This window comes from Muntiacus reevesi, chromosome 19 (genome assembly GCF_963930625.1).
Source record: "Muntiacus reevesi chromosome 19, mMunRee1.1, whole genome shotgun sequence".
Classification (NCBI taxonomy): Eukaryota; Metazoa; Chordata; class Mammalia; order Artiodactyla; family Cervidae; genus Muntiacus; species Muntiacus reevesi.
Genome location: NC_089267.1, coordinates 12,610,503 through 12,624,923, shown reverse-complemented (window position 1 = coordinate 12,624,923; position 14,421 = coordinate 12,610,503). Strand labels below are relative to the sequence as shown.

Sequence of the window (14,421 nt, the reverse complement as noted above, 5' to 3'; positions counted from 1 at the left end):
GAGCTTAAAAATGAACCACTGAGTGGAAGGGGGCAGCACATCGGGAGAATCAAGAGTAGTTCTCTAGTCCCTGAAGCTCAACCCTTCCCCTCTCTTTAAACTGACAAGAATTACGCGGATTGGAGCCTGGTATTCAGCCTTCCCCAACAGACAGAACAGCTGCCAAATCAACTAGATATCCAACAAGTATAGTTTTCATAAAAGATATCCAATCAGACAATATACAGCATGTGAGGTGAATACTGAAAAGTCAGCTCAAGAATTTAAAATAAACATAGTAAATACAGATAAGAGAAAATATTAGCAATATAAAACAAGGAAAAAAACAAATGAAAACAATAATTAACGATACTATACAACAGCAACATGATCTGGCCAGGGTTGGGGAAGGAGATGGGGACAGGGAGAGACACAAAGGATGTGTAAGAATATGAGGGCACACCAAAATGCTTGACTTGTCAGATAAATATACAAAAAAAAATCAATAAGGATAAATAAACATGAGTACAATTCATGAGATACGGACATCTATCATGGGAACAAAAATAGAATGTGTAACTTCCAAAACCATGAAAAGAAGAATGAAAAGAAACAAAAAGGAAGTAGTCTAAATTATAAAATAAAAAAGCAGAAATAAGTCCTAATTAGAACAAGGACTAATTTTTAAATGGGTTAAATAAGTTTATTAAGATACTGTCAGATTAGATTTTTTTTTTAAAAAAAAGCAAAATACAATAATATACTGTCTACAAGATACACTTAAAAATTTACAGAAGGTTGAAAATAAAAAGATGGAAAAACATACCACTCAAGTGTGAAACAAAAGAAATCTGGGATAGCAATCTTATATATGACAGAATTTAATGTAAATGCACAGTGTGATTTAGAGACAGAGACGCGGGGAGAGCACATGTGTGTGTATCTCTGTGTGGACACACACATATGGAAGAAAAAATTAAATAATGTATTTACCAAGATATTTAGCAAGTTGTAAAACAAAAGATACTATCATCAGTTAAATCAAGTGCAAAATGCTATCGATTTTTTTAGAATAAATGAATTTAAGTAAAGTCAAGAGAAAAAAGTGACCAATGGGTTTTTTTTTTTTTTTTAAAAAAGAAAATGAGAAAAATTTGCTGGATAGGCTGAAGAAAAATACATAATTTTTCTCAAATGGACTGATTTTACAACAATATGTCCAAATTAGCCTATACACATGTATCTTTCTTCCTGAAGTGTTGTTAATCATTATAGTTAATCAATCAATGGATATGGTTCATACAGTCTACATCTCCACTGCCAAGGATATATAAATGACTTATAAATAAAAATTAAATGACTGATGAATAGGGGATTAGATTATGTAACACTAGATGTTCATATATTCCTTGACTTCTACGTTTTCTGAAGATTAACATGATTTCACTCCCTGAACACACTGCAAATTCCTGATTCAGTGAGGACTGTAATTATTTATAACCATTATGCATCACCAAAATATAAAGTATTTTACAATTACCTAAAGCTCTCCCCAGTGTCATTCATAAATGTGCAAGTCCAATTCCTAATACTTTTTCAAGTGTGTTCAGTTAAAATATAGTTTGAAAATGAAGGGAAACTCTAGGTGACAATTTTCACTTAAGACAGCAAAGACAGTTGACCACAATAGACTCTTTCCAGCATGACAACTGGAATGCAGATCCCCTTCATTCAGAAGCTTTACTATTACTGACTTATACTTGAAAAATGAAATTTCCTTTAAAACTTGAAGTAACACAGTAAAGTTTCTTTTTTTTCTCTTTCAATGCATATTTTTGTAATGAAAAAATGGCTAAACTCACATTTTCCATTGTAATATCATTTGAGACATTCATCAGATTCACACTCTTGTCGACAGCTACGATACCAACTATTGAGTCTGGCTGTGTCACAGAGATCCTGAGAGAGACTTTCTCAGATGGTTCAGCATTGGCTTTACTCCAAAATAGCTGTATCTAAGAAAATGAAAAAACAGTATTGATATAGCACACTTTTTTAAAGCATTTCATATGTCCTATCAATAGCAGATCAGTGACAAAATCTAGCAAAGAGTCTACACTTGTGTTGGCTCAGGGGCATTCCAAAACCATCCACAAGTCTTTTCCAGGGAAAGGAGTAAAAACAAACTTCACTCCCACAGTGTTCTCAAGTCATGGAACCTCTCACTGGGGTATATATCAAAGTTTTCCTTCACTTCTCTACCGTACTTCCCTTTCTCCGCTTCTCACCCCACCTCTTCCTCCTAGGAATGTTCATCTTGCCCAGCTCTATTCCAACAATCCCATGCCCCAGTGGCTGGGCCACCTGATGAAGATGGCCTTAATGAATCCCTCAGCTTAGTTGAATGTTAGACAGGCTTCTACCTGATATTAACTACCTGATTTCCCTTTCCTTAGAAAATCTGCAATTGCAAATGTTTTCTCTGCTCCTTTGAGATGTAAACCTTCTCCCAGCTTCCTGCTAGTATTACCAGTCGAAAAGTCTTTCTCAAAGATCTGGGAGCCATCCTTTTGAAGTGTCTTCATTCAGTCACTCACTCATGTCCAACCCTTTGCAAGCCCATGGACTGCAGCACGCCGGGTTTCCCTGTCCTACACCATCTCCCTGAGTTTACTCAAACTCACGCCCATTGAGTCAGTGATGTCATCCAACCATTTCATCCTCTGCCGTCCGCTTCTCCTCCTGCCTTCAATCTTCCCCAGCATCAGGGTCTTTTCCAATAAGTTAGCTCTTTGCATCAAGTGGCCAAAGTACTGGAGCTTCAGCTTCAGCATCAGTCCTTCCAATGAATATTCAGGGTTGATTTCCTTTAGGATTGGCTGGTTTGATCTCCTTGCAGTCCAATGGACTCCCAAGAGTCTTCTCCAACACCACAGTTTGAAAGCATCAATCCTTCAGTGCTCAGAATTTTTTATGGTCCAACTCTCACATCCATTGGACCATATACCAACCTCCCAGGTGGCTCAGACAGTAAAGAATCCACCTGCAATGTGGGATACCTGGGTTTGATCCCTCGATTGGGAAGATCCCCTGGAGGACATGGAACCCAATCCAATATTCCTGCCTGGAGAATCCCATGGACAGAGGAGCCTGATGGGCTACAGTCCATGGGGTCGCAAAGAGTCGGACACGACTGAGCAACTAACACTCTCACATCCATACATGACTACTGGGAAAACCATAACTTTGGCTATGCAGACCTTTGTTAGCAAAGAAATGTCTCTGCTTTTTAATATGCTATCTAGGTTTGTCATAGCTTTTCTTCCAATGAACAAGCATCTTTAAATCTCATGGCTACAGTCACCCTCTGCAGTGATTTTGGAGCCCAAGAAAATCAAGTCTATCACTGTTGCCATTGTTTCTCGGTCTATCTGCCATGAAGTGATGGGACTGGTTGCCATGATCTTAGTTTTCCAAATGCTGAGTTTTAAGCCAGTTTTTTCACTTTGAAGTGTTAATCATCAAGAAAGGGCCTTGATTGATCTCCCAGTCTCTGTGAGTGAATAGGAACCTAACTTATAAACTCACAGATGGCCTGCTCACATTGACCAATCCCTCCCCCAACGTCCTCCAGTACTTTTTCATTAACTCACCCCAGTATTTAAAAACTTTCCTGCCTTCTCTTTCAGTGGAGTTGAGTTCCGTATCTCTCCCCTACTGCAATAGTCTTAACTAAAGTGTTCCTTCCCTGTTTAACTTGCCTGTTTAACAATCTTTTTTTCACATGCCTCTTAAGCCACTGTGATAGGTTTACTCTTCTCCACTCATATCTTAAATAAGGTGAGAGGGGAACGCATAATATGCAAACCTTGCACTTCTCACCCTTTACTCTGCACCTCAGTGACTCCATAGCTCCAAACTGCACTTCTGTGCTGACAATCTCTGAAACTACATCTCTTGCCTCTCTACATCCCACACATTTATTCCACAGTCATTACTGAACATCCACAAAGATTCATTAATTTTGTTGTGTTTAAACATATTTTATTTCCAAATACATAATTTCTTTTGGAGTAAATGTGGTAAACATTATCATATAAAAATTGAAGAATTATCTTTGCAAACACAACCAAAACTATTTTCTTACAGCTCATACTAAGAAGTTTCTTGGAAGTATGCTATTTATACACACTGTTTCCTCAAAGCCTCTTACACAGCAACATTTTTTAGAACCTGCTCTCACTTTCAGAGTTCTAGAAAAAATATGAATTTCTAACTAATTTGTTTTAATGATACTTTTCTAAAGAAATATTACATTTTGCAGACTTTATGAAGTTTTCTTTCTAAACATTATTACCTTAAATCTTACCTTATTTTTAAAAACCAGCTGAACAGGAATTTTCAGAACATCATTTATAATTTCCCCATCATCTTCAATATAATATACAATGATACAGGCTTTTGGAGCCCAAGAATTTTCTGGTGTTAAGGAAAAGGTTGTTGAATTTTGCTTGCCTACAGCCACCAACTGTCCCCTGGACACGACCTGAAAAGAAGAGTACACGAGTTTCGTTTTGTGCTAAAGATAATGAGAATCTCAATATCAGCTATGCTTTCATAATTTTAAGCATACATACAAATTCTCGACTTAAGCCAACATCAAATCCTTTCTGAATACACACACCCACAAATAAACTTTCCTGTCTGACACAGGGCGTATACGCTGGTCATTAGAAAAGGAGAAGATAAAGTAACCATCACGGAGGCAACAGCAACTCAACAGACAAGAATCTGTTCCCGAGTTTAAGGAACGCAGAGCACCACTCAGAGAGACGGATCAGCGAAATGACAAGGCTATGGGAGCAATTTTCTTTGTTTCTTTCTTACGTTTTATAATTTTCTATAATAAACACAGGGCTTCCTGGTGGCTCAGACAGTAAAGAATTTGCCTGCAATGCAGGCAAATTGAACCCAGGTTCAATCCCTGAGTGGGGAAGATCCCCTGGAGGAGGGAATGGCTACCCACTCCAGTATTCTTACCTGGAGAATCCCATGGACAGAGGAGCCTGGCTGGGGTACAGTCCATGGGGTCACAAAGAGTCAGACATGACTGAGCAACTAACACACACACACACACACACACACACACACACACAATGAACATATGTGGCTTACCTCATAAAAATATAAATTTTAAACATAATGCAAGGTGGTTTCATTATTCCTCTTAAGTTGGAAATACAAATATAAGTAAAGAAAGAAAAAAGATAGTTTGATTTCAGTATAAATGGGCAGCTTAAAAAGAAATGAGGCTGATTTACAGCAACATGGATGCACCTAGTACGATAAGTGAGATAAGTCAAAAAGAGAAAGACAAAAACCGTATGATATCTCTTCTATGTGGAATCCAAAATATGACACAAAGGACTACCCTGGTAGTCCAGAGTTAAGAATCTGCCTTCCAATGCAAGGGATGCAGGTTTGATCCCTGGTCTGGGAAGGTTCCACATGCCAAGGAGTAAGTAAGCCCGAGCTGCAACTACCGAGCCCAGGCACCCAGAGCTGGTGCTTACAACAAGAGAAGCCACCATAATGAGAAGCCCAAGAACTGCAAGGAACAGCAGCCCCCACTGACTGGAATTACAGAAAGCCCACGCACAGCAACAACGACCCAGCACAGCCAAAAATAAATGCACAATTTTTAGAAAAATTTTAAAAAGAAACAGAAACAGACTCACAGACACAGAGAATAGTCTTGAGGTTTCCAAAGGGGAGAGAAGGTAGAAGAGGGATGGGTTGGGAGGTTGGGTTGCAAACTACTGTATGTAAGATGAATAAACAACAAGGACCTACTGTATAGCACAGGGAGCTACAGTCAACATACTGTAATTATAGTTATAACATAATCCATTATGGAGAAGGAATTGTCAGGAAGCATTTAACAAGAGGTTTCCTGTGTGCTATTTTGGATCTGTCAGGAACCCTCTGGCCCTTATTGATTCCTGAATATTCAGGAATTAAGAGGAGAGGCACGCCTTTCCCGGGGCTGAGGAATCCAGGCATTTCTCATTACGGTGATAAGTACCCTCTTCCTTTTTATAAGCCAAACGGTAAAAGGTGATTGTTTGCAACTCTCTCTTTGATAGGGATTGTCTTATGTTTTGTAAGTCTAGAATTTTAATCTTTATCTTTGCTGAGAATAACCACCTTGTAAGACAGTATATATGCCCACGCCATGTTGATTAAAACACCTTTGCTCCATCAGAACTTTGGTCCCCGTGTCTTTCTTTCTTTCTTTCTTTTCTTTCTGTCTGTCTGTCTCTCTCTCTCTCTCCCTCTCTATTTCTGGCTAATTCCTTGGAGGGCGGAGGCCCGCTGAGCTCACTTTCTTGCCCGGGCTTCTAAGACCCTCAAGAGAAGGCGCACCGTGCCTTCACCCACTCGAGAGGGCGCCTGGTGCCTATGTGGAGCAGCGCGAGCCCTAAGAACAGGACTCCACTGGCTTTCCGTGTAAACCAGGTGTTATCAGCCTCTTTCTCTCTCTTACTCTCCGGACCACCAGGTTCCGGTCCATTAAAGGACCAACAGGAATAAAATGTTAAGTTCTGTAAAAGTAAATTTATATGCAACTTAGACATAGAAAAGTCTGAAAGGATGTATATAAATACTATATCCTGTGCATGTATGATATGCAAAATATGTTTTTTTTTAAGTGTGAGGCTGAATTTTAAAAATCAGTAAGTTCAGTTTAAACATAAGATAGACACGATTTCAGACGATTCTACAATAGATAATAAATTTAGATCATGTAAGAAATTACCAGGGCTTCCCTGGTGGCTCAGTAGTGAAGAATCTACCTGCCCATGCAGGAAACATGGGTTCGATCCCTGGTTGGGAAACATTCTGCATCCTGTGGAGCAACCAGGCCTGTGAACCACAACTACTGAGCCTGTGGTCTAGAGTCTGGGAGCCGCAACTACTGAGCTCATAAGCTGCAACTACTGAAGTCCGGGCACCCTAGAGCCTGTGCTGAGCAACAAGAGAAGACCCTGCTGTCTGCAACTAGAGAAAAGCCCTCACAGCAACAAAGATCCAGCACAGTCAAAAATCAATTTAAAAATAAAGAAAATTATTTTTTAAAAGAGATTACCATGTAACTTAACTCCTTCAATTGCTTGTTGCCAATAACCACCAACTCAAATGGTGATCCCACCTAGGAAAAAAACTTAATTAATAAATACATATCAATGTCAAGACAGTTCAGTTATATTATCATTAACACATGATTGCAAGCCTTACCTTTATATTTTCATCTTTTGCTTTCAGCTGGATGTAGGTTTTACTAGGAGACTTAAACATACCATGAACTGCCATGTTACTTATACTATCGAGAAAAGAGGCCTATAACAAAAGAAAAGGGAGCCATAAACTTTCATCTTCAGAAGCATCAGGATAAGGAATGTGACCTGGCTGGACAATCAGTGAAAGGCAAATTCACTTTCACCTTTTTCACACAGCAAACAATATACTCCCCAGACATTGGAGCGTCATCATTTTACAGCTTAAAGAAACGATAAAGAAACTGATAGCTGTAAAATGTGCTAGATGGTCTTCATCATCATCATCATCTAAGAGGAAAAAACACAGTCCTAACTTATTTTTAAAACAAAGGTGTCTTCTCACACCTTTGAGAGATTTCTCACACTGTGAGAGGAGAGAAGAAAAAGGAAAAGGAATCCTTTCTTCTCCCCACAACACAGAGCTCAACTATCAGCAAGAAACAGAATCAGCTCACTCAGTCCACCGCTGGGGAGAGGAAAACTCAGAGAGGCCACACTGTGGCAGGGCTGAGTAACCCAGAGAGAGGGAGGGGGATGTAAAAACATATATTCCCCTTTCATTTTCAGCTCCTGCCAAAATACAATTCCAAATGATTGAAAGCACCTAGACTGGGAGTTGGGGGTGCTTCTCCATCATGTCTTCCGGTCAGTATTTTACTGTGCTCTTCAAAATGAATTTACAAGGAAGTCTAACTCAGCCACTGCCATTAAATCCCTTTTAATCCCTTTTCCCGCTCTTTTAAGTAAAACTATGTGTCGACTTCCTGTGCACTTTCACCTCCCAACCAGTTGAGTGCCCGCCGCCAGACTTCAATTTTCATGCTGTTGTTGCAGTAACATATGATGGGAAACATGTGGCACCTTCACTTGTAGCTCGCTGGAATCATCCAGGATTGGGAATTCGATCTTGAAGATTCCATTTGCGGGGACAGTATGATTTATGATCTGGACAGCCCCTACATCCTGATTTCGAGTGTCCCATCTGCTCCAGTACTCAGTATAGTTTCTCTGAGTCACCATTAAGACTACATTATTTCTTCTTTCTTCAGGAGTCAGCTGATGACCATCAGAACGGGTTACCTTCACCTAATTGTCAAAAGAAAACACTGTGAAATCAGGTAAACAACAGAAGCAAAGGATTTAAGTTTAATTGAATCCAGTTTCCGTCTGTGCTGTTCCCAGGAACCTGAACTCTCAAAAGTCATCAGCAGTCCTCTAACTTCCAGGTTCAGAGGTCTCTCCAGGCAGCCTCCACTCCACGTTTTTTGCCTTCCACAGCTCCACAACAACCTCCTTCACTGCACACCTCTGTTTCTACATCGTATCAGTGTCCACTTTGGTTCCCCTTCCCTCTCTGGAACCATGGGAATTTGCCAAAGCGTCATTATCATTTACCCTCAAAGGTCTCAGCACTCCTGCGGCCATCCTGACCTAGCTCTGGAACTCACACTCTGTACCTCCAAGCTCTCAAGGAAATTTCTACCTGTACAACCCCATTGTCTCAAATTTAACACATCTAAAACTGGGAAACCATCTTGCTTTCCTGCTTGTTCTAATATCACAGTTCTCCCATACTTAACATGTGTGCATTGCCCATCCCTCTCCCCACCTTCCCAATCTGATGCCTACCAAGTCCTAAATGTCTTTTACAAGCTCTCCAGCCACATCCACCACTGGGCCTCCTCATGGCTTCATGCCAGGGCTACCACCCTTCTCCCACACACAGACCCCACCAGTCACCCTGGAACCCAGATTTTGCCACATCCCTCCCACGTTCATGAGGCTCCAAGCTCTTCACTGTGTAGAGCACTGTAGGACACGGAGAACCCTCTGCGATCCCCGCGGAGCACGTGGGACACGGAGGACCCTCTGCAATCCCCAAGCTTCACCTCGTGTTTCCTCTCTGACTGCTCCCAGACATGAGCTCTCTGCAGCCGCAGCTGGGTCCAGTCACTGACACCTGATTGCACCCTGACTTGCCACCCAAAACTCTTGCTTTGCATCTCAGCTCATCTTGTTGCCTGCTCCCAAACGACACACTCAAACACTGAAAATGCTGTGATCTCTTGCAACCAAGAGCCTAAATCTTCCCCTTTCAACGACCCCCACGCCATCCCCCAGCCAGCTCTTCTTCCCGGAACTCTCTTTGTCCCTCTAATCATTTGGATGTTACCATGTGCAGATTCCTGGGTGACAGTTTCTGCAGATTTCTTCATAACTATCCTTTCAAACTGTCTGAATTATAAGATTGTTAAAATTAGGAGCTAAAACTTTTTTTCTCACTAGATTACCAGTTTATTGTAAAAGGATACTGAACAAAATGAAAAGGATCGACGTTCAGGCCAAGGAACCAGGAAAGGACCCTCTCTGAGCACATTCTTTCCCCCAAATCTCCACAGTCACCAATTTGGAAACTCTAAAAACTTGTCCTGATCTGCTCAACAGGAACTGACCCTTTTCTCTTTACACCAGGGGCTAGCAAACTGTGGCAGGCAGGAAGACCAAATCCAGTCTCTCTGACATAAGGTTTCACTGGAACACGGCCCCCTCCCTTGGTTACCAAGTGGCTCCGGCTGCTTTCATGTTACAATGTCAGAGCCGCACAGCTGGGACTGACCACGTGGCCCGCAGCGCTAAAAATATTTACTATCTCGCCCTTTGCAGAAAAAGTTTGCCAGTTTTAAATCCCTACAGAAGTGTGTTCATGACACATTTATCCTGCCTTGAATTACAGCCATGTGTGTATTCTCTTGTCACCATCACAAATACTGTGAATCCAGGACTGGGGCTGGGGTCTTCCGAGGTCAGTAAGCCCCACCCAGCAGCATGCCTTGCAGACTGTCAAAATTCACTTGCCCAATAAATGTTAACGCAATATTCTCTCAAAAAAGTGAGACTGAATTGATAATTTTTTAACTTTTGAGGGCAGCCTGCAGCATGGGGAACCTTAGTTCCCCAGTTAAGGATTGAACCCACGTCCCTACATTGGAAGGCAGAGTTTTAACCACTGGACTACTGGAGAATTTCCAGACTAGATGATCATCTCCAATGCTACATCTTTGCTAGAACTAAAATTAGTCATAAAAATCAACTTGAAATTTGAAACTTTGAAATTGAAATTTTTTTACTAGCATCTAAACCCTTCCATTAATTTCTAAATATCTAACATATATTACTTATTAAAATACTTTGAATAAAATATATTTTGGAAACTACTTTTTAAAAGTAAATTAGATAGAGGTCATTTGGAAACAATTCTGTGTGCCTCATATATCTAAAGGGGAAAAGTAACTTATCTACTTTGGGCTTAAATTTTTTTGAAAACCACTAAAAGTACTCTCTCCCATCCTGTTTCACTAAACTGAACTTACTGCTTTAGACCATTATTAAACATGCCAACTTACAGTGGCTGTGAAGTTGAGAGATGGCTTCAAGACAGTAGCATAGTCAAAAAATTCAATGATGTAATCGTGCTGCTTGAAAAATACATTGGAGCTTGCATTTCTTGAGATACCTGTTTTGGAAATTGCACCCTTTAGACAGTAAAAGTAATATATAATCACCAGCTTCGATCCACCACATCTCTCCATCTGAGCTACTTCCCAAAGCGTTAGGATATCAGAGCACAGAAGCCTCTTTGGCTTGGCCACAAAAAGGAACATCAGTTACATTATGTCCTTCGTGGATCCCTTCTGAGCACCAGTAGAGCCCTCCATCAATGACATGTGCACCCAAGGCCACTGACAGAATAGTCTTTTTGTACTTCTGGGGATTGATGAAAGCCATTAAAATAGCAACAGAAAGATCCAAGTAATTAACCTTTATTTTATTATTAAAAGAGAACACGGTCTAGGAGGAGGTGAGATTTCAGAGGACATTATTTAAAAAAAATAAAAGGAGGATGGTTAGTCAGCTAAAAGGTAGCCCTTCCATGTAGTTTTCAGGTTGGAAAAAAACGGTAGAGATGGAAAAAATTATGAATACCTATCACAGGTGGTTGAAGCACTATTGTTCAAAGAAAATAAGTTTCCCCTTCATTATGAAAACATTCTGCAAGTTAGACTAATGTTCATGACAATTTCAGCATTAAATAGCATCCTTAGGCAACAGTGCCCTCAAATGAACATGCTAATTATATAAGAAATGATAGAGCAGCACATCATACAGAACTTCGCCTGTGCTTCAAAGTCTACAAACCTGTAAGTGATTCTGTCACTGTGGCTAAGATTTCTACTGGCCCAGGAGAAGACAGGTACATGTGTTCAGAAGGTCCATCCGAAAACTCCATTACCTTTTTCATCTCTTCATCATTAAAAGAGAAGTTTGCAGATCCATTTATCTGTTTTGTTAAAAAATTTTCAATTTCATTCTTCACTTTAGCACTTCAAATTTGAGAAATAAAATTCAAACTAAGTCACAACAATACAAAGGTTCTATTTCCACTTAAATACTTTAATAAATAGGCAAATTCTCATTTGTTCAATGATAGAAATCTCTTGATTTTCTCATGTTCAACTTTTTGTTAATTTGGTATAAAATCTTATTTCTGGGGAATGTACACATTTTTTTTCCCATTACAGGTTAAAAGATATCTGCAAAAGTTACCTTCAACGTTTTTGTAATATTTTTCTTCACACCCCAGAAGGATAAAGGTAAAAATGTAAGTGTTAGGTCTCCTTTCACAGGCTTCCCATATGTATACCTGAAAAATAATAAACAGGACCTAACTTAAAAGAATTATATTAAAAACATGCTCTTACTACAAATTTTTAAAACTAAAACAGAGGAATGTGCTTAATAAATGGTGATTCTTGATACTAAGTCTCCAAAGTGGGAAGATTTTTTACTACAATACCTCAAAACAGTTCACAACACACACACTTTACCCAGCCTCCTGGAGAAAATCTGATCATAACTGGAAGTGACAGTTTCCTGTTGAAAGATTTCTTAAAATATTATGAAAATCTTTTATTCTTAGAAGTCTGGACAGCCGATTAACTGCATGCCCAGGAGACTTTGCAACTTTTAAACATTTTAAAATGTTTTTCCTGCATGTTTCAATATTAACCATCAGGGTTTATTAGACCAACACACCAGGGCACCAAATGTGCTCATAGCTATTGAAAATTCACTTTTTGAAAGAAAATTTAAAATAAGAGCAAATTATCCATATAATCAAAATTATCTTCTTGAGTCAAGAAGATATCACTCTTGCTGATTTGCATTCTACTTTTTAACTGTATCATCTCTCACGAAGGGAAAGTCTCTTTGTGTAAAGGAGAGGCAGTCTTTGGTAAATCATTTTACTGTCAGAAAGCCTTCTGTAAATCCGTTTCCTGGGTTCCTTCCATCTCTATTACGAAATGCTCAGCCAAACATGAAAGCTAATTTTATTTTGCACTCTAAAAATGTGACTGTTAACTCCTGCTTCCTGAATCCCTCATCTGGATCACAGAAAACATCCCCTTGTCTGGATCAACTCAACTCAAAAACTGATAACAAAATATAGCATATTCCAAAATTTAAAAAAATAAAACAGTCCATCTTCAAATGTACCACCCTTCCAAACAAAAACAATAAAGTTAGTGGAAACCCCCAGATAGTAATATCAGCATCAAATTCAAATGCTCAAAAGAGTTCTCAAAACCTAACTCTGCTTGTATCTTGTTAAAAATTAAATAAATCCATAACTAGAACACCAGAACATCATTATTTTAAAAGTTATATCACATGATAGTACAAGGAGCTGAGAATTCATACATTATTTAAAGTATTGTCAGACACAAATATTTTTAATTTTGATTTAAATGTGACATGGATTTGGTTTTCCAAGTCCCAAGCTGATTTTTTTATGATAATCATGAAACAAGGATACTGACATTATTGTGCTAAACAGAATCTAGATGCTTTGGGGAATAAACTAATCATTCAGAAAGTAACAGTTTAACTTTTAAAAAGTAAGTCAAAGATATTCTATGATATCATTAACAAAACAAGGATCTTTTTTTGTTTTTTCAGGAAACAACCATAGCACAATAGGTTTACAAAATAATACCTAAAACAAGTGAACCTATCATTATAATTCATATATTTCTCCCCACCATTTTTTCCATGTCATTCCCAGGATACAAATGTCTCAACTCATCATATAATAACTACATTTTAATAAGCCTTAGATTATAAAAACAATACTTTTGAAGTTCTACTGTCCACAAACGTTATGGAAGTAACTAGATGTATGCCATGTTATTTTCTTTACAATCTTCTTAAACCTAGTATGATGAGAAGAAAGAATCTATTATTTATTTTAATGAGGTGGGAATAGTGAGCAGATGTTCACATCAAAGCTAATAAGCATATACAGGTTTTTATTCATCTCAGCTAAAAATTTTTAAACTAAAAGAGAATGTTAACCTTCTGATCCAGGAAATTTCCAGTAACCCTCTGCACATCAACTATACTTTGATGGGATAGATGGCCACAAGCAAAAGTAACCAAAATTGTTATCATCCGCTCATAGAGATGACTGTAAGAGCTAATCATTTCTATAACTTAATAACAACTCTCCAAGTGGTAAGACAACAGAACTCATCTTTCAAAGTACACACAAAAGACAACTGGATTTCAAGTCCTTTTCTTTACTCCCTAATTTGGTGACAAAACCAAAACTACTGCCCATACACCTTAATTTAGTTCACTCAAAATAAGAGGCTTTTGATTAGGTATAGAGGCCTCTGCTGTGCTACACACAGCTTGAAACTGAAATCTTAGGAGTCACATTGTTTTATCTATTTATTCTTTCAATGGGCGTTTATTAGAAGCCCACTCCATGACGGGCACTGTAACCACGACACAGACCCACTCTCAAAGAGGTGATTGAGCCACGTGGCCTAAGGACAGAAGCTTGGGGGCAAGAAGCCACACACTGAAATTACCTAAGTAAAGTCATCTTGGGCAGAAAAAGCATTGTGCATTCTTGGACGCACAGGTAAAATCCGGGAAGAGACTTTGAGAGGGGAGATAAGGGGCTGAGCGAGGTGTTTCAAAAGACTTGAAACTAGAAAAGAACTTGGTAAGAAACACTAAAAATTCTGAACTTCAC

The 14,421-nt window shown here is 39.0% G+C and overlaps 1 protein-coding gene across 1 annotated transcript in view; it reads right to left on the bottom strand.

The window, feature by feature from the left end:
- Positions 1-14,421, bottom strand: part of CD109 (CD109 molecule) — a 133,232-nt gene that overhangs the window by 51,932 nt on the left and 66,879 nt on the right. The window contains exons 8-15 of the mRNA XM_065911293.1: positions 11,925-12,021; positions 11,517-11,658; positions 10,724-10,833; positions 8,181-8,405; positions 7,279-7,380; positions 7,130-7,192; positions 4,349-4,525; positions 1,842-1,994 (exon numbers count right to left, since the gene is read on the bottom strand). Of these exons, the coding sequence (XP_065767365.1) occupies positions 1,842-1,994; positions 4,349-4,525; positions 7,130-7,192; positions 7,279-7,380; positions 8,181-8,405; positions 10,724-10,833; positions 11,517-11,658; positions 11,925-12,021 (1,069 nt within the window). The remainder of the gene's footprint in view (positions 1-1,841; positions 1,995-4,348; positions 4,526-7,129; positions 7,193-7,278; positions 7,381-8,180; positions 8,406-10,723; positions 10,834-11,516; positions 11,659-11,924; positions 12,022-14,421) is intronic.